The sequence below is a fragment of the Chroicocephalus ridibundus genome, chromosome 2 (assembly GCF_963924245.1).
Source record: "Chroicocephalus ridibundus chromosome 2, bChrRid1.1, whole genome shotgun sequence".
NCBI classification, from domain to species: Eukaryota; Metazoa; Chordata; class Aves; order Charadriiformes; family Laridae; genus Chroicocephalus; species Chroicocephalus ridibundus.
This window is the reverse complement of record NC_086285.1, coordinates 54,181,970-54,196,355: the sequence shown is the minus strand read 5'-3', so window position 1 is coordinate 54,196,355 and position 14,386 is coordinate 54,181,970. Positions and strand designations below refer to the sequence as shown.

Below are 14,386 nucleotides of genomic sequence, written 5' to 3'. Positions count from 1 at the left end.
CACATTTATGAATACTGCGGTATGCGTTTGATCTGCTTTTTGAATCATCTTGATATGAGAGAATTTTTACTTAATGTATATGTGAAGGGTAATCTTCCAGATACTTCTACAATTTCTTGTTGTAGAACAGGAAAAAACGCTATATTGAAAGTTTTATTTTTTTTAGATGTTAAGAAAACTTGACTAACTTGTTATGATCTAAGATGTAATATTGGCCAGTTGTTTGTGTTTAACAGAGGATTGAAGATCTTTAATTCCAATGAATTTAGTGTAAGTGGCCAGGTAGAGCAGATAACTGTGCCTCTAAGGAAAAGGCCTTATATTTAATTGTCTCTAAGAATCTACTTAGGAGAACTTTTTTTTTAAAAATGAGAGGAAAAACAAATGGGTATAAACATTGTCACTCCAAACAAGTATTACACCACAATCACACACATTACTTTTTTTTTAAAATTCACTTTTGTACCAGCTGCATGGAACTTAAATTAATTTAACTATAAGGCAGAAGTAATAAACTCAGAATCCTATGTTCACATTCTTCTTCCCCCAAAGCTAAGTAGTATTTTCTGGAAAGAAAGTTCTTGTGCTGTAACTGTAGAAAATGTTTTAGATCATTTCACGGGGTAAGGCATTAGAATTCCTGCATGGGGTCATTCCATGAGTACTTGAATAAAAGAACAGTTTCCAACTGATGTAGGGTTTTCAGCTCGTGGCCTTTGGTCTCAGAGCAGAAGTCTTTCCCGTGGTTAGTACAGGTTTTTCTCTCATTTTTAAAAAAAAGTTCATGCTGCAGTATTAGAAGTTAGTTTTGAAATTAAAATGAGTCCTTTAAGAACATATGTATAGTTGGCTGCAAGAGAATCTACTTAGGAGAACTTTATTTTAAAAATGAGTTCTTTAAAGGAATCATTTTAATTTTGAAATGAACTTCTAATACTGCAGCAGGAATGTAGGAAGATTAGGACTTCTGAGTTTTTGTGCTAGCATCTAACAACCAAACATTCAGATTTGGCCCATACCTGAAAGTAATTTCAACATGTTACTTGAATTTTATTCTGTATGCATTTTACTTAGAGTTTATTTGAAAACAGCGTGCTTTTTTTAACCTCCTTTATAGTGGTACTGAAGGACTTCATCTGGCTGTGTTGCATTGCCGAAAACTCTGCGTATATGCTGTTTCAGGTTAGTTTACAGCTGCAAGCTTTCCCATGATTTTACGTGTATTCTAATGTTTGGATTAGGTTAAATGCCAGACTCGGTATATACAGTGTTTGTTTATCTTCCCCAAAGAATTGCAGTCATGTTCTCTCACTCAAACCCATGTATGAAGACGAAATAGAGATTTGCTGATCTGCTCAGTGCTTGAGATGCTGTGATGTGTGTCGTGGTCTGTGGTTGGTAGTGCTTGTGAACAGCTAGTTCCCATTACAATTTTAGGAGTGGGTGTTACTGTTCAGCACACTAATGAACAAATGGTTGTTCAATGATAACTTACTGAGCTCTTTAAAAATTGAACACTTGCAATTATTTCTGAACCCCAAAATCCAGATAATTTCTTAGAGATCCAGAACATTGGTAATATAGCCCAAGAGAAGACTGAAGGTTAATACAGGTAAGAAGGTAAAACTATGTTGTTTTTCTTTTTTCTTGAATCTTCTTTCTTTTCCTGCTTTGTCTGAAAATTCTAAGTGCTGTATTCTTTCTGTATGTAAGAGGCAAGTCATAAAATACCTATTCTGTGCTTTGCATTCTCTCTAATATATGTTTAAAGCACAGCACAGACTTAAGAAATCTATTGATTATACCCCCAGCTTCAAAATTCAATAGACAGCTATACATTGCTCATTTTCTCTCTGCAGGGACAGCTGTGGCTCAGTTCATTGTAAGAGCATGGTTTTCTTGTAGTGGCAGCTTGCTGCTTATTCACAGCGTGGTGGGCAGACAGGTTACAAACACATGCTCTCTTTCCAGATTCTGTTTCCTTCTAGTTATCTTACTTGGAGACACCTGTAAAATTGGTCTTTGTACTACTTTGAGATATACTGCAGTTTTCATACTGTCCCTTCTCTGTAATAGTGCTTATGTTCTAGGATTGTAGCCTACCAGTACAATTTTTATTAAAACAATTTATTTTAAAATTTGCATTAGTGGCACACAACGTCAGTCTAGAATTTCTTTTCTAATTATAATTTGCTGTTTGCTTTACATGGTTTAAGCATTTAATAATAAGTGAAGTTTTACATTCCTTTAAAAGATTTTTCATACTAATTTATATTAGGGTTAATTCATGCTCTAATGGTAATTTCACTTACCTGAACAGGTACTTTCAAACAAGCTCCTCTGAGAAATAATGGTTGTTATTTCTTTATGTTTCAATGGCAAATTACACTTTTCATAAAGTGGGATTTTTACTGGCTTTATACATGTTGCTATATCTGTTATTTATAATAAAATAGTTGTGCTGCTTGACAAATGAAAGCATCCTTAAGGCCTGACTAAAGTATGGCCTGGATATTGTATTACAGTCAGTATACACAGACTGACTACTTTCTAACTTGTTTTACCTGTGGTGTTGCTACTTAGCTAGTTACTTATCCAGTCAGGGCTTTTTCCCTCATGTCTGTTCCAGTCCTTTCCCTAATGTGGGCTTGCGTTAAGGGCAATTGCTTAAAAGCTATATTGGATATGGTGTTGGAATAATCTTTGTATACTTAAAGCTGTGGTAGGATTAGCTTAGATATCATTCACTTAAAACACCTTTTTCCCTGCTGATGTGACTGTTCTCAAAGGTTTTTGTTTTGTTTTTTTTTTTCCTCTTGCTGATATTAGTCCTTAAGTGTTACTGTACATGATTGAGAGCTTTGTTTTCTTCATGAAGTGCAGGAAAGACTTGTCAAAAGGGAAGCTTTAACATCAGTTTCTTTAGACTTCTTGAATTTCTCCTGGTTCCCTGAAGGAGTCAGGAAGTTAAAGTTCATGCAGACCTTTTCAGAGGATGTGATGTATATCATAAAATTATTTTTGTTAACATGTTTGTCTCTTATCTTTGTGTTCTTGATCACTGTATTGAATTTCAGACAGAGTAAAGGCAAGTGATAAATGTGCCCTGGGCATAGCTTTGTCAAATTATAGCTAATGACTAGCTATAGCTTAATTTGAGATGAAGACTGTTACAGCTGAGTCTGGCTGTTGGATATAGTATATTCACTGAATAACTAAAGAATGATAAGAATTTCCCTTTGAACAGGCTTTTTTTCTGACTTTAGAGGTGTGCCCAACATGAAGAAAAATATATTTCAGTAATAAAATCTCAGCCTCTTGCTGGTATAAGGTATAAGTCTTTATACAGTATTTAGTATAATGAGACCTTATTTCTGGTTCTGGTCTTTGGGAATTTTGTAGCTTGTTGATTTTTTTCTTTTTAAAGAAAGCAGCAGTGTGAGCCTTCATATCTCAGAGTCACTAGCAGTAAGTTATAGTTTTTCAGTTTGTTTAAACTGGTACTCCTTTACTACTTCCATGTTTCATGGATCAAAGATATAAATATATACCCTTTGGTTGTTATAGGAACTCTGGGAAATGTGGAACATGGGAACCAGTATCAGATTAAGCTGATGTATGAGCACAATCTTCAGAGAACTGCTTGTAATATGACTTACGGTCCATTTGGTGGTGTAAAAGGTAAGCTCCTTGTTGCATATTCTTTATTATTAGTTGTTTAACTGTGAACAGTTGAGGATTAATTTAGATTTTTAAAGACGACATGATGCTGCTGTCTAGAGGAAACCATCTTTCTATAAACGATGATACCTTTTATCTGATGCTTATAGAAAATAACTGAAGCTAAAATGAGGCAAAGAATATTAAATGCAGAATAGTTGTTTCCTGACATCTTGAACAGAATGTGAATTTACAAGGGTAATACTGATTTAAAAAAAAAAATTACAAAACCCCTGTCTCTTTCCTTGTAAAATATTTTAACATCTAAAATAATTGTTTTCTTGTATGCTTCCATTCTGTTTTGCTTTTCTGCAACTTGCTTATTCTGGACAAAGAAAAAAAGTTAACATCTTCATTCTCTGAATTTAAAATAACAAGTGTCTTTAAAGATACCTAATGCAGACCTCAAAAAAAAAATTAATCTTTGATTGGAAAAACATAACAGTGGAAAATAATATTTATGGGGTGTGTAGTTTTGAATGAGTTTAATAGATATCCATTTTTTTGAACTTGTGACACAATTATGAATGTTTTTGTGTTCCATCTGGAAGCATTTAGGTTTGCTCTATATGCTAACTCTTTCTTTTCAGAAGTAAAGTTTGCCCACTACTGCCAAATATTTCCCAACAATATTGGGGCATGGTAGTCATCTACTTAAGTAGCATCCCCAAACCGTTGGCAGAGTGATGTCACTTTACCAAAGCAGAAAGTCTTCTGAGTCAATATGGCAAATACATGCAGACAATCACTCAGTTCTGTGCCTGTAATAACCTTCTAGTAATAATTCAGCAATGCCTTACCCTAAACTCAAGCTTGTCCCTGGGCTTAAATTCAGCTGACCAAAATTTATACTGGTTGAAGATATTTTCACCTACTAATTTACACAATCACCTTGGGAAAACGGTCAACTCATATGGATGAGAAGGTATCTATGCTATGATTATCTTGAGGGGTCTGTGTATAGGGCATGGGCATATTCCTGTTAACAGCAGAAAGCCAATATTGAGTTTTCTAAATCTGAGAAGAGGGAATAGTGTACTTCCTGACATACTGTAGTGGAATTGCAGTTACAGATGTATTGAGGTGATCGTAAGCAAAGAGTTGTGAGCGTGTGGAATAGTTCAAGGATAAAACAAATACCCATGTACCAGCAGGCAGTTCTGCAGAATAAACTATCTGGATTTTTGATGTGCATGTTTGTTTACCATGAAGATCTGAGTAGGGGTCTGACCACCAGCTCAGTCTTGATGCCAGACCTACCTCTTACGTACCTTCTCATGAGCTGTGGGGGATGCAAATGATATTATGAAGAAAATGTCTCTGCAAGCTAGGGAGACAGAAGGTAAAGTTTACCTCAGAACCTACCCAGCCAGCCAAATGCTTCTCAACACCTAGGATGGTCAAAATGAGGGCCAATCCTGACAAAGCAGCAAGAACAGCAGAGGGAACTCTGGTAAGTTCTGCAACCTTTTCTTGTTTTCTAGTAGCACTTCTGTCCAAGCATGCCAAGCTGCTTTTCTTTTTGTTTCTTTCTTCCCAGTGTTCCAGTTCTTTAGTGTGTTTATTGCTGTGGAAAAAGTTTGACCTCAAGTCTTGTTTTGAGGTCGCAAAAATGTTAATAAACAAGAAAGGCAGAGATTTGTGTTATGAAATAAATAATGTGTTCATATCAGAAGAAGCAGCCTTCTGTTTAAGACCTAAATCTAGGAAAATAATAGTGAATGTTCAGGTACTTGGTAGCAGGCTACTGAGGCACATATTGAAGTATCAGAGAAATAGGCAAAATGGACACTGGAGAAAATTGTTTTAGGGAAATGAAAGAATGTTCTTTTTTGTAGATTTCCTAGACTGAATGTCCTTTTTATGTGGCTTTCTTGGACTGATTAGATTTCTTGTCAAGAATGTGCTTTTAATCTTGCCCATAGCCTTTTGCGGTGAATCTGTTTCATTTTTTCTTTGAGTATCATCTTTAATACCCTGTTCTCTCCTTGAGGCTTATGAATGACAGTGTTGTGGTTTTATTTCCATCTTGCAAGACCAGACAGAGTGAACCAGAAAGGAGACATATCAAGTGTTGTTCATTTTGGTAAACAGATGCCTGTCCTGGTCTGGCCTGCCATACTCTGTGTGTGTATCTTTTGGCTGTTGTTCGGGGTTGCATTGGGAGTCAACCAGTCTTTAAATAAATATTTTTTTTTTCCTTTACGATCTGCCCTCCACAGGCTTCTCTGCAATTCTTGGCCAGGCATCTGCTAACAGTCTCTCTCGCCTTCAGCAGAAGTTAATTCATGATGGTGGCAGCGCTGTAAGCGTGCAGCAGTGAGCTTGTTTTGCTAGCAGTGTGACCTCTACACCCCACTCTAGAAGTGGACTAACAAAACACGCGGAGGGTTTTTGTATTTATTGCCTTCTGTTACTGCTGTGAATAATGTGTCTTATTGCTATACTCAAGCATCCTTGATACAATGTGAAGGTGAAAGAGGCACTTCAGAGGTCATGTTTATGGAGCTACTGAAGCAAACACAGGAGAATGGCAGTTGAACAGAAGGAGAGTATATGGAAAATATGCGGTGGGAGTGTTGGGGAGGAGGGTGAATGTAAGTCCCCCAGAAACATAATCTTTCATTTGAGGAAGTAAAGAATGCTGCAGGAGTTGACACAGAGCACTTATCTATGAAGTTGCTCAGTCTTACTCAGATTTCTCTTGCTCATTGCTTTCTCATGCCTTTTTCTTTTTATGGAGCATTTAATCCTATACCTTCATTGGTGAAGAAACTCATTGTACCCAGCTATACCAGTTAACACTGACAAAAGAAAAATATGATTGAGTTTGTGTATGCTAGTTTGTACTGGCGTCCTCTAAAACATTCTTGAGGGTTTTGTGTCCTTTCTTATGACAAACAGTTATTTGGGTTCTAGTTAATGCTCTGTTTATTTTTTGTTGGGCTGCTTCCAAATGGTTGCCTGTCAATTTAGTGAATACTGTTGAAAATGATCAGTTCACTACTGCTTGCTCTTACCTCGGATAAAATACTTGCCCCTTGGCATTCAGATTTCTTCTGTAATCATTCATAATGGTGATTTCTACTCATGTGCAGATGCAATCTGTGCTGTCTAGTGCGACAGCTGTGGCCTTAACTGAGATGCCAAGTGTTAGTCTCATGGTGCTGTAAGGTTGCACAGTCTATTTAAAAATTGTGGTGTAAAGCCAGCGCATACTTTCCGTTTCCCATCCTACATCTCCTTTAGCCTCTGTGATGGCCTCTGCTCATTCCTTTAGAAAAAGTTTCAATTCCCTTTGAAAAAGAAAGGTTGAACAGCGAAGAAGGTGGTTGAGGCTTGCCTCTTCCTGACTGTTGCTCCTGCTTTATAGAGAACCCTGTGGAGAAAGACCTTGAGCATACTATGCTTTCTTGTTCTCAAGAACCTGCCACAAGGTGGGTTGGGGTAGGTAGGGAGATGCATAAAACAGGCTGTAACAGAAGTCTGAGGCTGTGTGACTGCTAAATTGGGGAACAGTTCTGTAAGTAGGCAGCAAGGTATGCATAAAGGTATGGAAGGGACCTCTTGTTTCAATCCAGCAGTTCTTTACCTTTCTGAGCTGCTGAAAATCTTGCAGTTCCCTTTAGACCCTTACAGGCACTGAAGAGGCGGATATTTATTCAGACCAAGCTTTCAGTTTTCATAATACTAAAGTTTAGATTGTATTGGAGTAGAATCTGGTTCTCTAATTTACAAAGCATCTTAGTGTCTTTAGGATGCCTGTCTTTACAGGAGAAGCTGCCTGAAATTTTTCTCTTGAGTGTTGTTTGACTGAGAGTCCTATCAGAGCTTTTCAGAAATTAAGGAGAATAGCTGTTAGAAGCAAATGCTCTACTACTATTTTATGTTTCGGTTTGATTATGAAGCACCACTAAACTTCCGTCAACCATTTGTAGTTCAGTGTGTGCTTACATAAACATCTCCTAGTTCCTACTCTCTGCTGCTTCATTAGTAAGGAGGATTTCTCACAGCTTCTATTACGGTGGTAGATGGGGAAGAATGTCTCAGCAGTTGTTTGACGTGTTCAAAACATGGAAGCAAACACCACTAGATGTGTATCACATTCCTAGTCAGCTTCCTCCAATGTAAGTTTTTGCTCTCCTGTCCCTGCTAGTTTGTGGCAGTCTTAGACCCTTATTGTGTTATGATCTGGTCTGTTAAACTGAATCTGTTTAGTTGAGAAGTGATGGAGGTGTAAAACATACCAAGTACAACTGTCACTTCTCAACTGGTGATTTTTCGGTCTCTTGTATTAAGAAAAAAGGTATTATAGATTTCTCCAAGGAGAGAATTGCGAGGTAAACAAACCTATTTTGTATCCTAGTTGCTAGCAGCTTAATTCTTGCTAGTGGCTTCAGTTTAATGATTTGATGCTATGAGCAACTTTCACGTGTGGAAGAATTGACATAGATGTTCTTGTAGCAGGAACAGATGAAGGCAATCAACAAACTCATTTATTTAGTCTCATCATAGAAAGTCAAAATCTAAATTGAACAAACGATTAAAACTATGGAATACAAAACCCAAAGACTGAGAAGTTGTCCTGTGACTTGCATAGATTAACAGTGTGCGTTTGTCTTTGAAGTAGCAGGGTGTTAATTGTGATTGCCACCACTAGATGGTCCTCTCATTACAGTTATTGTTTAGTAGGCTGCATCTCTAAAGCTGCATGTATATTTGGACTGCTCCTACAGGTGTATTTACTGCAACACTTGATGAAGTACAGAAAAGCACTTTCTGAAGACCTGTATAGCTAAAACTGTTTTACTAATTATAACAAAATGTGTTTTGTGGACTGTAGAACTTCAGCAAAAGGTGAAATGAGCTTGACTCTTACTTTGAGCAAAACTGTTAAGAGGCCAGGGATGTGGGAAATAACAAGGAAATCCCTTATATGTTTAGTTAGAATCCTAAACAAAGCTAATGGAAATGTTTTAAAACAAGTAAATGCAAAAACCTACAAAGATGAAAATATAAATCAAGCATGGTGTAGGCAGAGTTAGTTGTGACTTACAACTTTAAAAATCTGTAGCAAAGGGAAGGATTGTAATACAGAACTTCAAATTTATTTACTGCTTTAACATTATATTTGTTCCTTGCTGTCTCTGAACGCTGGTGCTAAAATGAGAGCATGAAACTATCAAGAAGTGACATAGAAAGACCAACTAATCATTTTGTATTTTAAAAATTCTGTATTGTTAGCCCAGACCTTCAAAAAGTTGAACTTAATTTTTAAGTCATTGCCTTTATTATGTAGAATGCTGTCGTGGTCTGCTTTTCATATTTCTGAATTCTTCCTCATGATCTTTGAGCTGTAAGTTGAGTTTGTCCTGCAGTGCTCTGATTCTGGCATATGGGCCTTCTTAGAAAGGATGATTCATGATAAAACCATGAGTTAGTAGTACTGAACACTAGTTTTCAACCAAGTGAACTCTTAACCTAGCCGCAAAATGTCACAGCCCTTAAGTAATGAACAGATTGTACAGTCTTAATGTTTTACTTCAAATGTAAATTTTAAAGAACTCAATGTGACTTTAAGCTCTTCTGATTTAATTTTTTTAAAAGAAAATGAAGATGAAAAAGCATACTCTTTTATGATTTCTATTGCGCCCTTACCTGTGATGAGGACTCATCTCTACAAAAATTTTACTTTATATAACCTATTTCATCATGTAATTTCTATAAGGTCAGGTTATACTATTATTGCATCATGCAATTATGCCACCAGGGATTGCTGTAGTAACAGTTCAGCTTTCACTGTATGAAGTGATGTTTGCTGATGGTTTATAATATCTTGGAAAGTTTTTTTCTGTTTTCACATCTGTACTATGTCTTTCTGTGTCTTTATAAGATACTTGAGTCAAATGCCAAGTTATTGGGGGAGATTATGTTAAAGAACCTGATCAGTTCACAATAGCAAGAGTATAGTTTGCATAACTCTGGTTTATATTTGTGTTTGGGAGAGAAATGAGAAAGCCATTGAGCATCTTAGGCTTGTTTAGAATCTTTGGTCACCCAAAAGCAAAGCTCTCTCTTATTACTCATCTATCAAAGATCTGAGTTGGGTTTCTTTAATATGAACAAGAATGTACTTATGCTTCTGTGGTTGCTATGTGGTGCAGAGGCAGCTGGGCTGGTTTTACAACAGTGTGTGTACTAGATGCAGCATGAGATGTGCTGGTTTAGAACTCTAGTTTATATGCTGGATAGCATCTCTCAAATGTCTTCTGTGAAGTATAAAGATTTGTGAGGACAAGTAAATAAAATAGTTTAAAATGTTGTACTGGGCTGGTAAACCCTGAATGATGTAACTTCATTTGGCTGATTGAAAGTCACTGCTGATGGAAAGCTTCTGATAAATGAGTTGCATATTTTGAGGTTGTCTAAAAAATGGAATGGAGTGAAGCAACTGAATTGAATATCTCAGTTAATAATTTCTTTTCTTTCTTCTTCTTTATGCAGCAGTGTATCTCAGTTCAGTTCTTAAGGCATAAATCTGCTATTAATCTAGAAATAGTAAACTCTTAAGCAACATTCTACATATTGTTTCATCTTAATTAAGGTTAAAACAATGTTTATTGAAAAACAGTGATAAGATTTTTTCTGTTAAGTATGTAGTGATGTGATTTTGAGCCAGTATTGTTAAACTTTGTGATTGACATGATTTGATCATAGTTTTGTTCCATTCTTAAATTTTTTTACAGTTCCACCAAAATCATGTAGTTTGTATTCTCTTTGGTAGAATTTGTATCTCTTGGGGATAGTTCTTTTAGTTAAAATAATGCTGAATTGGATCTGTTCTAGCTGTGCAGAAGCTTTGTTTAATCAATTTACTGGTGTTGGCTTCAGTTATATGGAACAATAGCATTGAATCATCCTCCTGTGGTAATATTAAAACTTCTTATAGATGGGTTATCACTAGTTTTTAACTCAGGGCAAATAAGCTCGTATTACTTCATAATTAATTTGATAGCCTTTTTCTAATGTGATGTTTAGATAACTAGTGCTGCAAGTATCTTAATTTTGTACCTGCAACATACAGAAGTAAACTCTGTCCAGTGCATTGACTCTGTCTTGTTCACATTAAGGGCAGGACAACATGGTGTGTTGTCCTGCCCTTAGAGAAACCTGAGAGAGAGATGCTAACTTGGAAAACGACTCTTATTCCTACATTACCAGTTTCTTTTGAATGGGTTACAACTCAGCTAGCTTACAGCTGTTAGCCTAAGTCCTTCTACATCTTGAGAGAGTCAACACACTACTTGTGCCTGACTGTTCTTAAAAAGAGAGATTTACTGATGTGGAGCCTGCTTATAAGAAATGATGGTATTATGCTCTTATGTAGCAAAAGAACAAAGCCCTTACTACTGCTTTGAAAAAGTGTGCAGATCAGACCACAATGTCATTCTTTGCCTTGTTTGCCTTGAGTCAGATGTGACTTACGTTTGAGGAAAGTGTATGCAATAAATTTCTGCTGAAAAGATATAAGGAATGGAGAAGTGCTTTAAAGTGAAAACAAAACCACTATTACTTGAAGCTTAGGTAGCTTTACAGATTATCACATAAATTTCCTGTGGTCAGTTGTGCATTAGGCTGAATAGTAGGCAGGATAGTAGATCATATATGAACAAACAATGGTGTATAAGGAGTGAATATTAAAATTCTACACTTTGAGGACTGGTGTATGAAGTGCAGGTTTCCTGAGCTAGTCTCTGAAGTGCTTAGGAAGTGTGTGAATGATCACATGCAGTAATAGGAAGATGATATTTCCCAGGTGAGGGTTGTGTTCTGTGATTGTTTTCCATGGTGTAAGTGGTAGATTAAGGTGGGTGTATGAACATTCTCAATGCTTCCAGTTTTCTTTTTCAATTTATATTATTAAGATTTTGCCTGCTGCTTAAGAACTAAAGAAACAGAATATTGATAGCTTTTCCAGGGGGACGGACAAGGTATTGGGTTACTGTTGAATAGAATAATAATTTTATTTAGTGACAGAGAGAAAGCATAGTTTAATAACCTCACTTTGTTAGTTGCTGAGTTATTTTTGAATGATAATCACTTATAGATACTGGCTTTATATTCTTACTGCAAAAGCAGTATTACTGCTTTGTGCGGTTCCATAAAATATACTTGCATTATCTAATAGTAAATAATCAGTGAATTCATCCTGGTTTTATATAACTTCTTCAAATGACTTCATAAATTATTTAGAATTGGATCCTCCTAATAATACATAGGTCTTGTAACTTATTTTTTAATCTGAAACCTTAATGCCTTCAGTTGGCTTCCAGAATACTTTGGATTTATTTGAAGTGGTTCAATGGATACTGTACCAATAAAAGGAAATAATAAAACAATAGCAAAGGGAAGGAAAAAAGAAAATACAGCTTTGACATGAAAAAGTTACAAGCAAAAAAGTGTGAAAATACCTTGAACCTATCTTTTTCAGTAAATGGCCTTGAATTAATTTTACTTTTATTATAGCACTAGCCTAGAGGCAAAGTATGTTTGAGTGTTACAACAAAGAGGGTGCTATATGGAGGAATTTTTTTAATAATGAAATACAAGATATGTGCAAACCATGCGACCTTGTAACAGGAAACTTTATAAGAAGGGTAGACTGTGCTTAACTTTTCCACAATTCTGCAAGAATGAATTTTATTAGGTGTTAGTCAGAAAAAAGTTATCAGCTGGGTTTTATGCTGTAAGGTTAAATGATTCTTATGACTATGTTTAAATACAGCAGCAGTATAAATTTGGACTTTGATTTATTGGCTAGTTCTGTTAAGGAGCAGAATGCTTAACTGTTACCTTCCTGTTAAATTGCTTCTGGATAAGGACACATCATTTGAAAGGTTCGTCTTCATGAGTTTTTTTATGGAATAGATCTGCTTATGACTACTTGTAAATGGTTTCTCATGTAACTTTGGAAACCTGTTAGTGTGTGGTTGGTTGGTTCGTTTTTTTTAAAATAATGGAGTTAGAACCTCTTCTCTAAATTGCACATGTGGATGGAAAACTAGTCAAGGAGAATGTTCTCTGAATCTCTTACCATCCATTTCCTTTCATCTTCCTCGGCTTCTCTTAACAGTAATGCATGAGATCGTAGCCTAACTGAAGTAAAAACTCCCATTGCCTTCAGTATGCCAGATTTTTGCTTCAGCTATAAATTGCTAGATATATCACTTAATCTGCATTTTGTTGAAACAAAGCACTATAATAAAAATGAAATAAACCCAATTGTAGAAATAACTTTAGGAGCAGTTGTCTCTGTAAGTGAAAGACTTGTTTTTCAAGACTTTGATGGATTTTATATGATGCTTTTTCTAATTTCTCTTGTTGAAGTATGGTACCCAAATGTGTGCAGTCATTGTGCACTGGTAGTGTAAAATGTTTTGTATCTTGCATGTGGGGTTATGGCTTCTGCAGTACTCCTGCCAAGAATCAGTGAGTGCCAAGCAGAACAATAATTACCTCATATGTTTTTAATAGCGCATGTATATTAATAATGACCCAATCTTGCATTTGTCTTTTTGGTGACATATTGTTGACTCATATTTAATTCATCATCCTACTCTAATCCCCAGATTCTTCTTCTTAGTGCTATTGCCTGCCATTCTCTGGTTTCCTGTGAGACAATTGTCTGAGATCATATCAGATGTTTTACTTAAGTTTAGAGATGCTGTCTTTAAAGTTTAGAAATGCAGTCTATATTATTACCCTGTCTAATAAATAATTTGGCATGATGAATTTTATGTTACTTCAAACCTATGTACAGCTTTATTATTTACATATGTACTTTCTTATTAAATGTTCCAGCATTTCATGTGGCTGCATTTGTCTGTCAGATTTGTTTGCTGCCCCATATTTTTTTTTTTACCCAAAAGAATGCAATTTTAGTTTCTAACTATTCAGTCTCTTTTGTCTTCTCAAAGGGTCTTTCAGAAATGTGTATATGTAGCTTTTGCTTGTTTTTCTAGTATTCATCTGTGACTATTCTGTTACAAAAAAACCTCTAACCTCGAGAAATTGATTTGGAAGGTCACCAAACCTTTGTTAGTTGCTTCTTTTAGAGTGGTGAAATGTATCTTACACAGGCTATGATGCTTTCTGCTAGTTGTACTTTGGGGTATTAGGTTTGGTGCAAATCATTCCTATTTAGAAACCACTCTACCACATCATTCAAGAGAGATTTTCCTGGAGGTTTTGGGTAGTGGTGACTAGGTCTGGAGGATACCAAGTGCAGAAAACAATGCAAAGAAAGGACAATGAATGCAGTTTGCCTGGATCAAAACAGGCAACAGACTAGTTGTCTGGGAACAGACTAGTAAGAGGAGATACAAATCAGGGAAAATGTGACAAGGTGATTTTACTTCAGATTCATGAGGAGAGTTCTAATTTTGTTGTACCCAGTTGGTGCTGATCATGGGCACAACTTGTTCTAGTCATTGTTGATAGGTTTATCATTGGGAAACTTGGACAGCTGTGCATATGCAGATGAATAAGACTTTAAAGTGTCACCAAATAATTAGAAATTCAAGAAGGTGGAAAAAGTGAAAATTTTTCATAGATTTCATCTTATATCCTTGTTTTGTGTAGGATTGCCGTGTTATCCCCTGAGTGG

At 35.9% G+C, this 14,386-nt stretch overlaps 1 protein-coding gene across 3 annotated transcripts in view; it reads left to right on the top strand.

The window, feature by feature from the left end:
- Positions 1 to 14,386, top strand: part of BBS9 (Bardet-Biedl syndrome 9) — a 316,361-nt gene that overhangs the window by 6,518 nt on the left and 295,457 nt on the right. For all 3 annotated transcript variants that reach the window (XM_063325516.1, XM_063325517.1, XM_063325515.1), the window contains exons 4-5: positions 1,118 to 1,182; positions 3,568 to 3,681. In XM_063325516.1, the coding sequence (XP_063181586.1) occupies positions 1,118 to 1,182; positions 3,568 to 3,681 (179 nt within the window). The remainder of the gene's footprint in view (positions 1 to 1,117; positions 1,183 to 3,567; positions 3,682 to 14,386) is intronic.